Here is a 15,604-nt window from a genome sequence, read left to right on the forward strand (position 1 = left end):
CATGCATCTTCTGGCCAGAAGACAGACATTATCCCCTCTCACAAGGATCACACAGGATCTACAGGGCCACTGTTCTGGACCAGATCTCACTGCCAGAAAGTGTAAACAGGGAAAACAAATGAAGTCCATTAGCATGGGAGTGTTGACAACAGAAGTCCAGTAAAAAGACATCCTGATGTAAAATTAAAAATGTTTGCTAAACCAGTCTTTCCCTTGAGGTTTCTCATAAAGCCTCATTCCTGTGTGTTCATGCTCCTGAGCTGTCCTCCTCCCATTTCCTTGAAAAAGGTTTTATTTCAGTCTTGTTCATCTGCTACCAAGTCCAACAGCATCCATTTACAGAAACTGAGCACTATTACAATACATGGACCTTAGGAATATCCAAGGGAACAGCAATGCAACGGCAACCACAGCCTGTGCTGCTGGAGTCAAGTGTCAGAACTGCTTGATTTCACAGTCTATCAAGTGCCAACACTGGCAGAAGGCTGTAGGATGCCCACAAAGTTTAGAAAAAGTCTCATTTAGCCACACACACAAGGTAGCTTTAGCATTCAGCAAGTAACCACATGTACTGCCAGAATATTTAACATCTATTTTTCTTCTTATAGGTATACATATCCTTTACTCTACTTTTAAAACTCAGGCTTTCTATAGTACCATCAAGCGAGACTTTAGTAGAGACTATACATTAAAAGATATTAAGTAGTTCTGACATTATCTTCTTGTATAATGATACAAGAGCATGGCCATCTCTTTTCTAGAAAAGTTCTTTAACTTGGGAAAAAAAAAAGAAAAGAAAACCACCCCATCACTTGTTTCATCTTCAGTAATGATATATGTTATGTTCAGTCCAATGTTTGGAAGAACAAGGAGACAGAGTAATGGACCTGAAGGAAGTGTATGAAAATCCAACTCCAAACAATTTCAGTTAGCTTCAGGTGTTGCCATCTACAATTACAAACACAAAATGCAATTTATCAGCTTATTGCCCAAACACTTCCACCTCCATTTAACTGCTAGTCTCACTGTTGCCAGCAACAGTTCACTTAACTCCTTAAATTGTAACTGTTTATCTTTGCATACTTTGCTAGCTGGTCATCTCAAGGCACAAGAGGTTTCCCCAAGATTCAGGTACTCAAACACCTTTAAAATCCTAGCTCCTTTCTATGATCTAGCCAGTTGACCTTAAAACTCTTTGCTAATAAACCCTCAGTCTATGTTTGTGCAAGAAGTTGCAAGCCTAAGGAAGCACTCGGACTGATTAATCCTGAAGAAGCAGTGAACACCAATTAAAGTTATTTCTTTTCCTCCCTATCTCCACTTACCTAGTCCAAAATCCATTAACACAGCCAGGCTTGAAGGCAGCTTGCAAAAGGCTACACTGGTAAGTAGTCTGGTTGGAAAGTTTGCTTAGTTTCCACACGCTTACAGCCAGGATTAAATTTTTTATGTGGGCTTTAAGAAAAGAAATTTTTTGAACAGGCTGGTTGGTCAGATTAGCATATCACTTGGAGGCTCGAGGCATTCAAAATAATATTGCACATTCCAGCAGGTGTTTCCAACAGGCTTTCCTTCTCTAGAGGTTAATTCATGAGGAAACAACTAGTAAAGCATGAAAGGTTCCTCTGTCAACTTTATGCATTCACTGCTTTCTTAAATAAAGAACTTGTGATTTGAATTCTGTGTATTTTGACATATTTACTACTTGATCCATTCATTTCACTGGAATTACTTTAAAAAGCAAACAGGTTATTAGCAACATGCATTCATAATCTTCAATAAAAAAGCCAAGATTTTACCATATGGACACCATTTCCTTACATTTTACCTACTGTGACCTCAGTTCAACTTAACTCAAGCAGAATGTAAATGAAATAATGAAAAGGACAGTTTAATATTGCCAGGCTAGTAAAATACACCACTTAACTATGGAAGATGAAGAAAAATGTTAGCACCTACAGCGCACCTCAGTAGCAACCCTGTAGTTGAGTTTAGTGAGAAGAAAAATGCTAAGTCTCTTGCCTGGAAAGAATTGCAGGTATATCAACAAGTCAAACACATACACACACCTACATAAAAGGAGGAGTGACTTGTGGAGGGTAAAAGACCTTGAATATTACCAAAAAGGATCAAAAGCTCATCTGAAAGGCATTCATCCCTACGCAAGGAGCTGGAAATAGAGACACAATTTAATGGCAAAAAGAGACATGCTTGCAGCATTCTGCTGAACCCCAAAGGCAACTTTCATTATATGTAGTCACACCACCACCACCTGTGGCTACAACCCCACCCATAAACATTTGTGAGTCAAATACAGGGCAGAAAGCCAGTGCAGAAGCGGAGCAGAAGAACAAGAAAGAGGGGCTGGGAGCGACTGGGAGAAAAGGCATGGCAGAGACTGAACTCATCAGGGTGGCAGCAGGAAACCCAGATTCAGGTTTGTCCACACAGGTTGATGTTGACCCATGGCTCTATTGCACTCCTACTACTGCCAGTTTAGATGCTCTGCTGTGCAAACAGGAGCTAAGATCACCCTAATTAAGTTGTTTGAGAAATCTTAGTCAGCATGCAGGACCAGAATAAAGTACAAGGCTTACTGTGGCAAAGGGGGACTCTAGGACTGAAGAAGATAAGCATGTCTGACAAGAGCCACTGATGCTTCACCAAAAGGCAAACTAGTTGAAGTCCACAAGGAAGAGCATAACACTAAGGTTTTTGGCCACTGTCATTATTCTTTGGTAGAAATTCAAAAGACTGATGGCCTTTTAAACAGTAACCAATTGAGGTAACACCCTGAGCACACTGCACAGGATTTTTTGCTGAACCCTGTCTGGTTTCTTTTTCAATCTTGGCAGTGTCAAAAAGCTCATCTCCTTTACAGACACCAGAACAGTGATTGATAGGTACACTGGTAGTAAACCCCTACTACCTGGAGGCTACTCTTAGATGTGAGAAAAAAGGAAGACAAGAACAACAGGGACAGGGGGAGTGAGAGACAGGGGAAGGGAAACCCCCATACACCTCCTGAAAAAGGTCCAGCACAATATCCTGTTTGGGAGGGAACAGTTACCAAATGGATTCAATATTCAGATCGCTGGGAGGCTGACATAAAAAGCTGCCTACCAGCAAACTCACAGTACAGTTACCACCTGGAAGCAGTGTAGTAAGGTGTAGCTTAAAGAACAGAAAAGGAAGATGACAATCAGGAACACTGAAGTGAAAGACAAAGACAACCAGAAAAGAAAGCTGTGTCTGAGTGTCACTGAGTAACTCAGACAAGAGCTACATGAGTGTCAGAGTCTGAACCATAAGACTCAGGGGGACTGAAACACCCATATAGGAAAAGCCATAAGCAAGAACATCACTTATGCACTGAGTAAATTTGAAATCACCATGAGAAAGACTGCAGTGTAGAAACCCTCAGCCCTGATATCTAGTCTTAATGCTTCCTTTGACAATTCATCATCCCCTGCTACTTTCCCAGCTGGTCTGTTACAGAGTCCTTCTACCACGGTCCAAACAAATCATCTCCTTCACTCTCTCCATACTCTGAAAGGAGCTCTAGAAAACACCCGAAATGTTGCAGCACATTTTTCCTTCAAGGTACAAACACAAGCATGTGCAAAAAAAAAAAAAAAGATAAGTATGCATGTCATGAGGTTTGCAGCCTTAAACTTGGAGAACACATTTCCCTCTGCCTTGCTTTTCATCCCAAATAATTATTACAGTCACAATATACTTGAAGTTTTGAACAATGACCTTTTTTTAATCTTAGTGGAGAGAAAAAACCTCAAGCACTAGTGATAATACAACTGAAAATTCAGTTTGCGCCTACAGACTCATAGAATAAAATTGAACAATTTTAATACAAAGAATAGCTTAAAATTCACAAGAAGATAAAGAAATGCTATATGATGCAGAATACCAACATATAGTTATTTTAAGTTTAGGTGCTCTGCCCTGGGCACCCAGAGGCAGAGACTGAACAGAGCCATGGCAGTTCCTGAACCCCCCCGACATTCCCAGCTCCCCTCTGAAGGCAAGTGAGCTTCTTGTGAAACAACCCCAAAATTGCTGTGCGCTCAACAACTATTTCTGCAGCTGAGATGGCCCAGCACAAGTGGGAACAACAACAACAAAAAAAGGAGGTGCAGTGCCAGCCTCACAAGCTAGGATCTCACCCTACAACCCCTTGGCCTTGCTGACTGTGCTGGTCCATACAGGTACAGAAAAGCACAGGGGATGGAGATGCACTTGCTTCATGGGTGAGATGATATGTTCTTGCAGAAAGAAGACATACTCAGTGTTTCCATGCAGGTGACCAGCTCAGAGGTGGTCCCATGTCAGCAATGACCTCAGTTATCACCTGAAGCCTGCTTGGCTGCCTCCACTCCACAGTAGGTAAGCAAGTGCTTAAAGAGTTATTGGAGCTGGCACCACTGGCTTCAGGGTAACCTTCTCCCAGTGCTCCCTGCTAGGTCACTTCAGGAACACGTCACACAGACAGGCAGACATTGATTCTGGGGCAATTAACCACATTGCTTCTGGACAACTCTGGCCCCCAGTTCTTATTTACATACATACCCAGTAATAAGAATTATTTTCTTCCTTCATCGTCAGGAGTTAAAACCATAGGAGAGAACAAAAACACAAAAAAGATTTAAGTTTCTAATCACAGACCTTAGCAAGATTTGAAAAGAGCAAACAAAACCCCACCCTTTCACTCGGTACATCCAGTACCTAAATATTGAAAGTCAAAACTGCTGAGTGACAATGACACATCTACCATTGTACATATCACTGCAGTGAGCCAGATAGTCAGCCAGATGTTCCTCCTAACTCATCAATAAACCAAGTACTTCCATTTCCCAAGTAAGTTATGACAGCTGCACTCACAAGATTATTTTTCACCCAAATCATGCACTCACAAATTTCTATGTCTAGCTATTAGTTCTACTAAATTTGTATTTCCTCCTAAGTGACACAAAACTTTGTCAATCTCATCTTGAAGAACTTAATTTTTCAGGTTACTTGCTTGCATCTACTCCATAGCCCACTCCAAAAAGTAAAGATTGGATTAAGGCAGCAAGTACTGACCACAGGACATCCTCCTCACTACCTTGAATCCATTTCCCCTAATGGAAGCACCACAGTGAAAAAACTAAATATCAGTCATGGATAAAACATCAAGAGCATATCAGACGCATTGTATACACATCACAAAACAAGCATTCTGCTTGAAATAGCAATACTAAGACCACTGAAATAAAGGAAGCATAACTAGCTTTCAATCACTGTTATGGCAACCGTAGTACAAGCGATGCACATAAACTTAACATCAAATTAAGCTATGTGTTTGCAAGTATTGACTTCTCTACCCAACAAGGAAATTCACATCCTCAAGGGCTGAGCACTGACTTTTATCGTCTTTTACATAGCTGCCATCTGTTTCCTTTGTTGAAGCACTACTTCAAAAATCAAGGCTCTTACTAGGGCTTGTAATGGGTCTTCCTTTAAGCTTTGCCCTGGTTCCCAGCTCAAGCCCTATGGTCATCCTCCTTATAATAAGGCATTTACAGCTGCTACAGGGAGCAGAGCAGACTGAAAAAATAGCTCTTCCATTGCCAGTATCTTGCCCAGGTGAGTGTCATTCTTGTTCTATATGGGAACTATTTCTGTAGAGACCCAGTGTCACAACAAGCCTTGTTCATCATCAGTATTTCTGCTTCTCCTGGCCTGCACACCAAAGACTCAACAGTGAGTACAAGTGAAATACTTCTACTTAACTGGTAATAGTTTTCATGCAAATTATCAACTTCCAAGAAAGTCTAACCTTTATAGCTTGAGGAAATTGAATAAAAATAACCCAACTAGATGTAAATGTGCCTCTCAAATGTGCCCAAGAAGCTAGTGCTGACCAATTCTGCTACTGTTATAGAAGCCCAAAAGTCTTGACTGCTTATTTCTTCATCCTTTTGGGGAGTCCAGATAGGCCTCTCAGTGGGCAGCATTTACAGCCTGGACAGAAGCAGCCTGCCAGTTAGCACCCTCCCACTGTAATTTTAGGAAAAAGGATGCAGATGAATGTAACAGAAATCCACCTCTATTTTCATAAGTAGCTCCATGAATGTTTACAGGGGCTTCTGAATTTTGTTTAAATGTGGCAAAGAAAAGGGGAAACTGCTCAGTGTTATTGCTTATTGCCATGGTTCAGTGTTATAGGAAACACCAGCCCTTGTTTTGCCTGTTACTACCCACAATACTAAGAAGTTTGATTCATTTTGTTCTAAAATAACTCACACATCAGTGAAATCTTGAGCAAAACCATGTGGTCTTACTTCTCGTGATCTGTATGAAGACAGAAATTGGAGCAGAAGCAAGGAGCTTGCTCTGTGTGTGTTAAAATCTGCATGTTTTCTGGAGCATTCTAACCTATTTGTTAAACATCATTACCGTAGTCAGAGGTCATGTAAACTCAAAGCAGCAGGCAGTAATGTCCAATCCTTGCAGGTAAACTCTCTAACCACCTTCAGTAGTCAGCTGCCATACAACTGGTTTTGCCAAAACAGATGACCATTTTCCCTTGGTAAAAGTTCTGTCCCAGATTCATCTAAACATAATCCCTGCTCTCCCCAGGACTCCTTCATGTTTCTTTTCAGTTACACCACTGCATATCAGTGTCGATATTTCAATGCATTATTTATTCTGCTATACTGTATTGAGAACATATGGAATTTAAGAGTTGTTTACCACTGAAGAAAGGCCAGCCAGCTATTGATTGGGTGAATCGGCTGGCCTTGAAAAACTAAAACCGCCCAAAATAGGCAGCACATACCACTAGTCACATCCTATCCCTGCAGTTTTGAGGCCCTGCAAGTCAAGAATAATTTTATCAGCAGAAAAGGGTCAGAAAAGCATCTTAAGTCTTACTTCATGTACAAAATCATTTATTTTCCTTTCTTGTTCACAGAATCTAGTATTTAGACAGTTTCTTACAATTTTCTTACCACTGTGGCATTGTGTGGCAAACACGCCTTTACTGACACTTAGGGCTTTATGAAACTAAAGCGCTAGAGACGAAATTCCCTCAGAAATATTTCTGTAACTCAAAACTCCCGGGGTGGCAGGAGAGCTGAGAACAGCCCCAGCCCTGGCGGAGAGCAGGGTACTGGCATGGTGGTGGCACTGCAGCAGAAGCACCCGAGGGGACACCATGACACACGCTGCTCCTTTCCATGTGCCCCAGTCCACATTCATGTGCTGCCTGCACATTTTGCTGCCCCACTGCACATGCACTTTCCAGATCTATATGTGCAGCAGTAATGCAATTTAAATCAACTCGACCTGCCATTCCCCCAACTGCTTGTGCTCGTCCATGCTCCAGCTACTACATCATGTTGGCAGACCTGCCTGCGGTTCATGCTGCAAGCCAGACCGGGGACTTAATCCAGCCAAAAATAATCCCATGGAAGGAGTCGAGGTTGCTTATTCCACCAGCAGAGCTGACTGAAAGCACATGCAAAACCACAGCTTCAGGGTGCGGTTCCAGAGCAATTTAAGCACATTTAAATTTTGGCTGCCACAATCCCACCTGGCCAGTAAATCCCTCCCACCTCAGGCCGGCAGGCACAGCTGTGAGATCTGCAGGCAGCCCCTGCAGAGGCCTGAAGTGACTGCAAATCCAGCAATGCAAATCAGCTCTGCAAAGAGAGATTAGCCTCCTGGCAGATTAGGTCCCTGTACCATCATATGAGCATTGGAAAGAGATGAAGACCACAGCAGCCTGACAGAGAAGCTGAAGGCACCTCAGCAAGTTCAGGTTGCTGAAACATCCACCAGCTGCAACAAGCTGCAGCAAGGGGGGAGCTGGGATCGCAATGTGATTAACACCAGTTAAAAACAGCAGCTTCTTTCATTAAAAAAGCTTTTACCCTATATACAGGATAATGTTTTTAGCAAAGTAAACTTGTATCCCTGTGTAGTTGTCAAGCTTTTTACTTTGTTTCTAATCACTTCAACTAGACAATTAGACACAGATACACCCTGTACCTATGATTCTCCAAAACACCTTTGAAACACCCCCTTAAAAACATAAATAAAACACTTACTGGCCTATAGTTTGACATTACAACCCTGTGAAAGAGTGGCAGCCTTAATGAAGCATATTTCTGTACAGAGTTTGGGCACTTCCCATTCCGACTGCCCCTGGATTAATATGTGCCATGCTCCTATAAGCTGTGAGGCTACAATCCTGCAAATATAAGCAGTGTGCTGAGCAGCTTTACAAATCAAGCACGAATGCAGGAGGATACCCTTAATTTTCAGGAGTAACTGCTGGTAGAGGATGGATGGCATGCATGACTACATATTTCCCAGTAGACTTTGGAGCCTAGTAAGAATCAGTTCAAATACCTTGCTAGATGCCATGAGAGCTTTTACTGTACTTTGAAAGAAGCAGGTCAGAGTCCACAGGGGATGACTGGCAGAGACCACATCCTTAGTCATCGACTTCAGCTGAAGCCACAGACTGCTTAGCCTGATACACCCAAGCCAAGAGAAGCACCTGGGATGAGGGCAGTAGTTTCTGCCAGCTTTGGAGCCTGGCTGGCAGGTCCTTGAGGTAGAAGGTCCTTAGGGGCTGGCAGTGGTTTGCCAGGAGTTGTAAGCCAGTGCTGTAAGGTGCTCTTTGAATCTGACTCCTGAAAATTTTATACCTGTCTGGCCTCTTAACTTGGGCAATAAGTGATAACAAAGAACTGACATATTTCCTCCAGGTAAGTGTTTCTTGCTCGTGCATACTTATTGGAACAAAACAGTAATTTAACACTGAAATTGGCCACCAGCACAGGTTCTTAATGGCTGTTTATTTGCTTACTCATTTCAAAAGGTATTTAGGAGCTGTGCAGAGTTTGTGTGAACACCACCTGATTCAATATCTCCCTTGATACACAGCAGGGAAGTTGGTCTCCAAACCAAAGCATTCCTTTCCTCTGCTCCAGAGACCTCCATGTGAGAACCATGGCCTCATCCCCTCCCCCTCCTGCCACATGGCCCAACCCAACACCCTACCAAGACCCTTGGCCACCACACAGCACTCTGCAGGCACTGCCTGCCCCACCAGCCCCTCACCACCGTGGACCAGGCTACCTTTGGCAAGTGCCATAGCAGCTGGCAAAATATAACTAAAGCAGTGCCAGGGGCAAGGTCTTGGTCACCAGCACAAACCTGCCCCTGTGCCAGGTGCTCAGCAGACCACTTCTCCACCAGCTGTGAAGATAAGGCAGTAGTGTCCTGCACACAACCCTCTTCAAAGTCCAGCTGGCACCAGTCTGAATGTGACATTGTTGTTTTCTGAAGGTGAATGCAAGCACCAACGTGCGGGAAGTGCTGACCCATGAATGAGCTGTGCAAGACCCAGCTTGTGTCCAAGCCCATATCATCAAGGATCTGTAAATGAGGTGCCCACAGCAGGCACTCCTCCCTGCATGCCTCCCCTCCCAAGGATGTGGGCATCCAGCCTCTGTCCTCCCTGATTGTGTTCCCCAGGATGGGGTGGCCGTTGCTTCTTCCCCATCCAGCACCTGCACTTTCATTCCACAACATGCAGCAGTTCAAGGGTACCTGTTCCAAAAAAAAACCGAAAAGAGCCTGAACAAGGGAAGCAAACACAGCAGGTTAATAATTTCCTGCAAGGAACGGAGCACAGGAGCGTACACTCGCTTATCATCCCACTGAAATATGACCCACCAGTTCTGCCTATCACTGCCAGCCATTTTTTTTCCACCTTACATGTAAGCATATTCCTAGTAAATCATATTCAGCTTTAATCAGCAACAGTATCAAGCAAATCTTGAGCTAGAAAAACTACATAACTGAAACATCACTTAGCAGAAGAGGCAAGCTGCAAATCTGCATACTTCCTATTCCCTGCCTCGAGTATTGGTCTTGATCTAGCACACTCACATGTGCTATAAAACCCGTTTCCAGCACAATATTAATATTTCCTGTTTCAACAACATTCAAGTAGCTTGAAGCATGCTGTAACATAGCTCGGTCCTTTCTTCACCAAGAGACTTCAGGGGAGATGAGCCTGCTTTGTACAAAAAGCACACAGAGAACCACTCCTACCAAATGAATCATATGCACTTGGTTAAACAAAGCAGTTAAACTTTTCAAGTTCTCATTCAGCAGTTTAATTATTAGCAACCTACAAAAGGGTAGAAGAGATAAACAGTGTATTTGGTTGCCAAATTACACCCATCAATAAAAAAAAAAAGAAGAAAAGTGTTCTCATAAACCACAAGTACTACAAAAAGCATACACCCAAAAGAATATATATGCATAGGATACAGTTAAGCTTTTTTTTCTTAGCATTAAAAACCCCATCTGTTTTCACTTAGAAAAATCCTATGGAACTTTTGGTAAAGGATTTTTCCCCCCTCTTCACTGAAAAATAGCCATTTGTTTCTCTGCTTTTAATAGTCATGCAGACAAATTTATAGTTTCTGAAGTTAAATGCTTTTCAAAAGAGCCACCAGTTTGCAAGTTTTCACATCCTGCCAAAGTAAGAAGCTAGGTGCAGTTTCATAGAGAGGCGTAGGCTGTGTTTCACTTCAGGTTTGCCCTGGCAGGGCAGCTCTCCCTCACAAAGTTTCACACTGCTTATTTATCTCATCTCGTCTCTTAACTCTTAGTGCCAAACAGAAGCAGTCCTGAGAGCCAGGACAAGAACCACAAGCAATGCTGTCATTGCTGGATACCAAAGTCAACCTTCCCCCATGTTTACCCATCCATGCCCAGTGGAGCTGGCTTTCCAGCTTTGGCAGGAAAGAGGAAGACTTCTTTAGCTGCTTGTCTCCAAGGGATGTGTCTGATGATGCTGAAGCATCTAGTTTCTCTCCCAGTCTGTATACAGGGACCTGGTGTGTATGTTAATTCAGCTACTCTGAGCATGGAAATGCCTGAAATCCTTCACAAATCCAGGCACTCATGGCCTCACTCACTCTAGCTTTATTACATTCCTGGAAGTGTGGTGAAGCCACAGACATTTCTTACAAAACTTAAGTGTTCATTTCTGCACACAGGTTTCAGGGAGACCTAGCTATTAAGGACCTGAGAGCATTAGGAAAAAGGCATTCTGAGATCCACCACTGCCTGATTTGCCATCTTCCTTTGTTCAAAACTTCATATTTAGTCTGTGAGGCATGTCCAAGATTTATAGTTTTTCTCTTCATAATCCTCAACAGCACCAAGCATTTCTGTCATAAAAATGGCTCATGCCTCGAGTTGTATTACAAGTCCCAATTCTCTGCAATTCTGTGAACCTCTACATCTGACTGTGCTGCGATTGAGAAATAAAGCAGGCAAAAGCTATAGCCAGACTGGAAACTAGCTATGTAAATTCAGTTGCAGTATGCCCGCTAACTTGGTTTCTGCTGTGTAAGTTGCTTCCTTGTACATGTATGAATTCATTTGAGTTGGTGCTGGACACTAATATCTGAAAGACTCAGTAGATCACCAACAGAAATTGCTTCTGCATCTTAAACTATTGATAGCATGCAGAATTGGAGGCACCCTTCAATAAGCAATCCAGGAAGCCACAAGGCTTTGCCCCAACAGGCAAAGAAAACGCTCAAAGACTTTGCTCTGAGATCCTGTTTCTCCCACGAATCGTGCTCATCTTGAATTAGCACCCACCCAGAAAGGCATCCTCTTCTTTGGTTTCATTCAGTTATTTCCTGACTTCAGAGATTAAAATTATCAGGTCTAATATTTTTTTTCCTAGATGCATATCTCTGAGTTAATACATCAGCAAAACTTGGAATGCAAAGAGTTTTTAAGTTAGGGATATGTCTTCCCAGTTACTCACTTTGTGCTACAAGATCTTATGCCCAGAGACACTTTTTTTCCTAGTAGTATCCATCACGCTACAAAATGTAGTCAAGATTTGCGTATGTCTTCCCCTCTAGTTATCAAAAGGAAATGCTCCTGATCACCATGTACTGGTTCGTATATTTCCTAGCAGAGAATTATCATAGTAAAATGCTAACCTTCTTCAGAGCAACACACAAACTCTGCCAGCAGCCTGAAGCCAAAGTCAAAAGTCCAAGTTAAGTTAAATGTTTAAAACAGTACTAGGTCACTAAAGCAAGGAATCTTAGCAATTTAATAGCCTGACTTGGACAACTCATTAACTCTTATAGGAAATCCAGCACAGATGTGGGACCAACGTAAGGGACTGGTTGCCAATGATCCAAAGTGCAGTGTTAGTTTTACAGAGAAAATACAGTGTATGATGGGCTTCATAATAGCTCAGATAAAGCTGGTATAAGTTTCCTAGTTAGGAAGCCTTTTCTTTTTTTTTGGCTTTTTAAGATGCACCTTCCCTCCTGTTCCCAAAGTGGCAGACAAATACAGTGTAGATAAAGTATATTTGGTTTTCTAGGAACAGGCTAAAAAACCAAACATGCACCCATACTTGCGATATCACTACAGACAAGGCTATGGTTTGTTCTTCAGTGTATGGAGTTCTCTACGGAGTCCTTTGGTGTATTTTTTTAAAAAATATAGGCATCAGCCTAGCATACCTGAGGAGCCTTTGCCCAGTCTCTTGAAAGGAATGCTATCTCAAAGGTTCCTGCAGCAAAAACATCCATCCTAAAAAAGAAGGATGTAGTGCAGTATAGCAACCACAGCCTCTCACTCAGGGAAGGACAGAATAGCCACTGGAGCCTGAGCAAACAGGCAGCATCAGTCAGAAAAGAGGTGCCATCAGAAAAGCCAAGAAGGATGCTGTCATCCACTCCTGTCCCTGGGACAGGAGATCAAACAGCAGGACAGTGGCTACAACTCAAAACACCAACTTCTCCCTGGTCATAGCACAGTGTAAGTACGAAAGACAGCTCTTAACTTCAAAACTCTATTCAGCATCCTTAGTGTGGTCATTTTTTCCCAAAATAAATAAGGCCTGAGACTCTTAAAATACACTGAGTAGCTCTGGGAATAAGGTAAATCATCCTCAGTGCCCAGGCAGGAGCCAAGGCACAAAGGATAGGCCCTTTGCTTTAAGTCAAAGCCTCATCTTTGATCATATTGGACTTTACGGCAGACTAGCAAGTGCCACATGTCCAGACTCAATATATTCTGATACCAGCCAGATCTGATCTGCACAGGGGGGCCCCAGTTGCTGGGGGGCTGACGGACACACTAGGTACATTTGAGGAGTTTCTGCATGTTAGGCAAGTGGACAAAGCACCAACCTGGGGCTGGTGTACCGTGCAGCGCATTGCCCAGACACTGCGCTACCATGCAGGCAAAGGCACAGCAAGCCGAAGTGACTGGGAGATTGGCTTCACAAGCAAAATATTCACCTTTGCTAACATACTAGCATGGGCACCCAGCCTACGTCTCCAGTAATCACTCCAGAAAAAATTTTATCAGTACTGGCAACTGTGAATACACCTCCAAAAGCCTCTCATCTACCTACTAGGTAGTACAAATAAAAAACAAAACCTACAGACAGGGTCCACAGACAGCCCCAACTGGTAGGCATCAATAGAGGAAAATGCTCAGGAGGTCACAGCATCCTCCAAGCTGCAGGTCTCTTTGCCAAGCACCACCTTTTCTGTCCTCTCGGGGTGGAAGTGAGGTGACCCCTAACATTGTCAAGGAGTTTTGTTCTTGTTTCAATAGAAGAGGTTTCAGAACCGGTTTAAAACAAAGCTGCTATGCTAAGACCTGGGAAGCTGCTCATCAGACCACAGGATACCAGGGTTGTGAGCTTTGCAAATAATTTGCATGTTCATATTTTGCGAGGTCTGAAGTGTCAGAGATCTAGCCAAGGGCTTGCACTCCTCTGCCCACACAAACTGGGAGAAAGCACAGCCCGGTGCAGGATCCTAGCAAGGCACCGCAATGCTGAGAGAGCCCTGAAGCAGGAGGAGGGAAGGTGCTTCAGGGCATTTCTTAAATACAGTTTGGGGAGCAAACACGCCTCCTCTGAAAAGAGATGCCTGGTACCTACACAGCTTTATTATTTAAAGTGACAAAGTTTTAAGCAAAGTTATAAAATTAGAAAGCAAAAGTTTACAATTTTATATATTTTAAATTCGGTTTTTATAATTTTATAATCCGAAATTCCAGAGTGATAATCCGAAGGTTACAAAGTTACAGTCCGAAACTATAGTCACAATCTCAAGTTGTAGAGTTACAACCCACAGCGGTACCTGTAACACCGAGTTATAAAGTTAAACTCCAAAGCTCTAGCTCTAGCCTAAAATCTCCAAGTTGCAATACGGAATTACAGCTACAGTCCAGTTCAGCAAGTTTCAGAACAAAACCCAGCCCCACAAAAACCTGTTCGAGACCCAGCCAGAGCTGCGAGTTAACCTAAACCAAGCCGGCGCGCTGCAACAGAGTCTGCTGGGCGGGTTTTATTTTCCCTCAAGTCCCTCTTTTAATATTAAACCAAGAAAAGCCGGCAAGGGAGGGGAACTTGAAAAAAAAAAAACAAACCAAAAACAAACCCCCAAAGGGCACGACCAGCCCCCCGCTCCCCCCGACCCCACTCACAGCCGTAGCAGGGCCGCTGCAGGGGCGCCAGCTCCTCATGGTGCATCCTGCCGCCGCCGGGAGGGACGGCGCCGGCTGCCGCCCGCCCTTCTTATGCGCGGCCCGGGCCCCGCTGATTTGTTGCCGCCCGCGGCCGCGACCGCCCCGCGCGGGACCGAGGCCACCCGGGGCGGCTCCGCGCAGGGCCGCGGGGCGCCGCCGACCGGGAGGAACAAAAAACAGAGAAAGGGAGAAAAACAAAGTAAAAAAGGGAAGGGAGGAAGGAAGGAAGGAAAAAGAAAGAAAGGGAGGGAGAAAGAGGGGGGGAAGGGGGAAAAAATGAAGAAAAAAAAAAAAAAAGGTAAAAAAGAGCAAAGCACCCTAAAGCCAAAAAGGCAACACACACACACACACACACACACCCCCCAAAAAAAAAAAAAAAAGGGGGGGTGTGGAAATCTAACAAAAAATCTCCATCCCCACAATGGGAAAGGTCAAAGTGCCTCCCCTCTGCCGTTTTGGCAGTGCAAGGTTGTGAAAAGGAGCGAAAAGTGAAAAACCAAGGCCAGGGCTCACACCTGCCATTTTGCTCCTTCGAAAAAAATCATCCTCCACAAGCAGCGTTGCGTTTTGGCTGGGCTGGGAAGCTACCAGTGCAATCTGCAGGGCACGTTCAGGGTGAGGTGTGCTTGTGCAGGCCTGTCCCATGTTGATGCCTCTTTCCGAGTCGTTTTGGAAGAAAGCAGGGCATGTGCCTGTTTCTGTGGCTTCCCTGCTGGGTGTCCCTGGACCTCAGAGGGGGCTTAATTTCAGGCACCAGAGCAACAAATTCATAGGTCAAAGGTTCATGTTTTGTGGCCACAGGCTCCCAGGTGACATCTGAAATGCACCTGGAGATGGGCAGGGGCAGGGGTTTCTCAAATGGAGGTGTATTATAGGGCAGCACATCTTCCTAGCACTCTCTAAACCCCTGACATGAAGTTTGCTGGAAGACAGAGTGGAACAGTGTCTGTCCACAGCCACAACCTGCGTTGCAGAGCCCATGGGACACGGT

General features: G+C 43.8%; 1 protein-coding gene across 6 annotated transcripts in view; it reads right to left on the minus strand.

Annotated features, from left to right (window-relative positions):
* Window positions 1–14,675, minus strand: part of IQGAP2 (IQ motif containing GTPase activating protein 2) — a 128,427-nt gene extending 113,752 nt beyond the window's left edge. For all 6 annotated transcript variants that reach the window (XM_064439321.1, XM_064439319.1, XM_064439317.1 and 3 more), the window contains exon 1: window positions 14,572–14,675. In XM_064439321.1, coding sequence (XP_064295391.1) covers window positions 14,572–14,617 — 46 coding nt within the window. In that variant the 5' untranslated portion in view covers window positions 14,618–14,675. The remainder of the gene's footprint in view (window positions 1–14,571) is intronic.
* Between the last annotated feature and the right edge of the window lie 929 nt (window positions 14,676–15,604).

Source organism: Phalacrocorax carbo, chromosome Z, assembly GCF_963921805.1.
Source record: "Phalacrocorax carbo chromosome Z, bPhaCar2.1, whole genome shotgun sequence".
In the NCBI taxonomy this organism is placed as follows: Eukaryota; Metazoa; Chordata; class Aves; order Suliformes; family Phalacrocoracidae; genus Phalacrocorax; species Phalacrocorax carbo.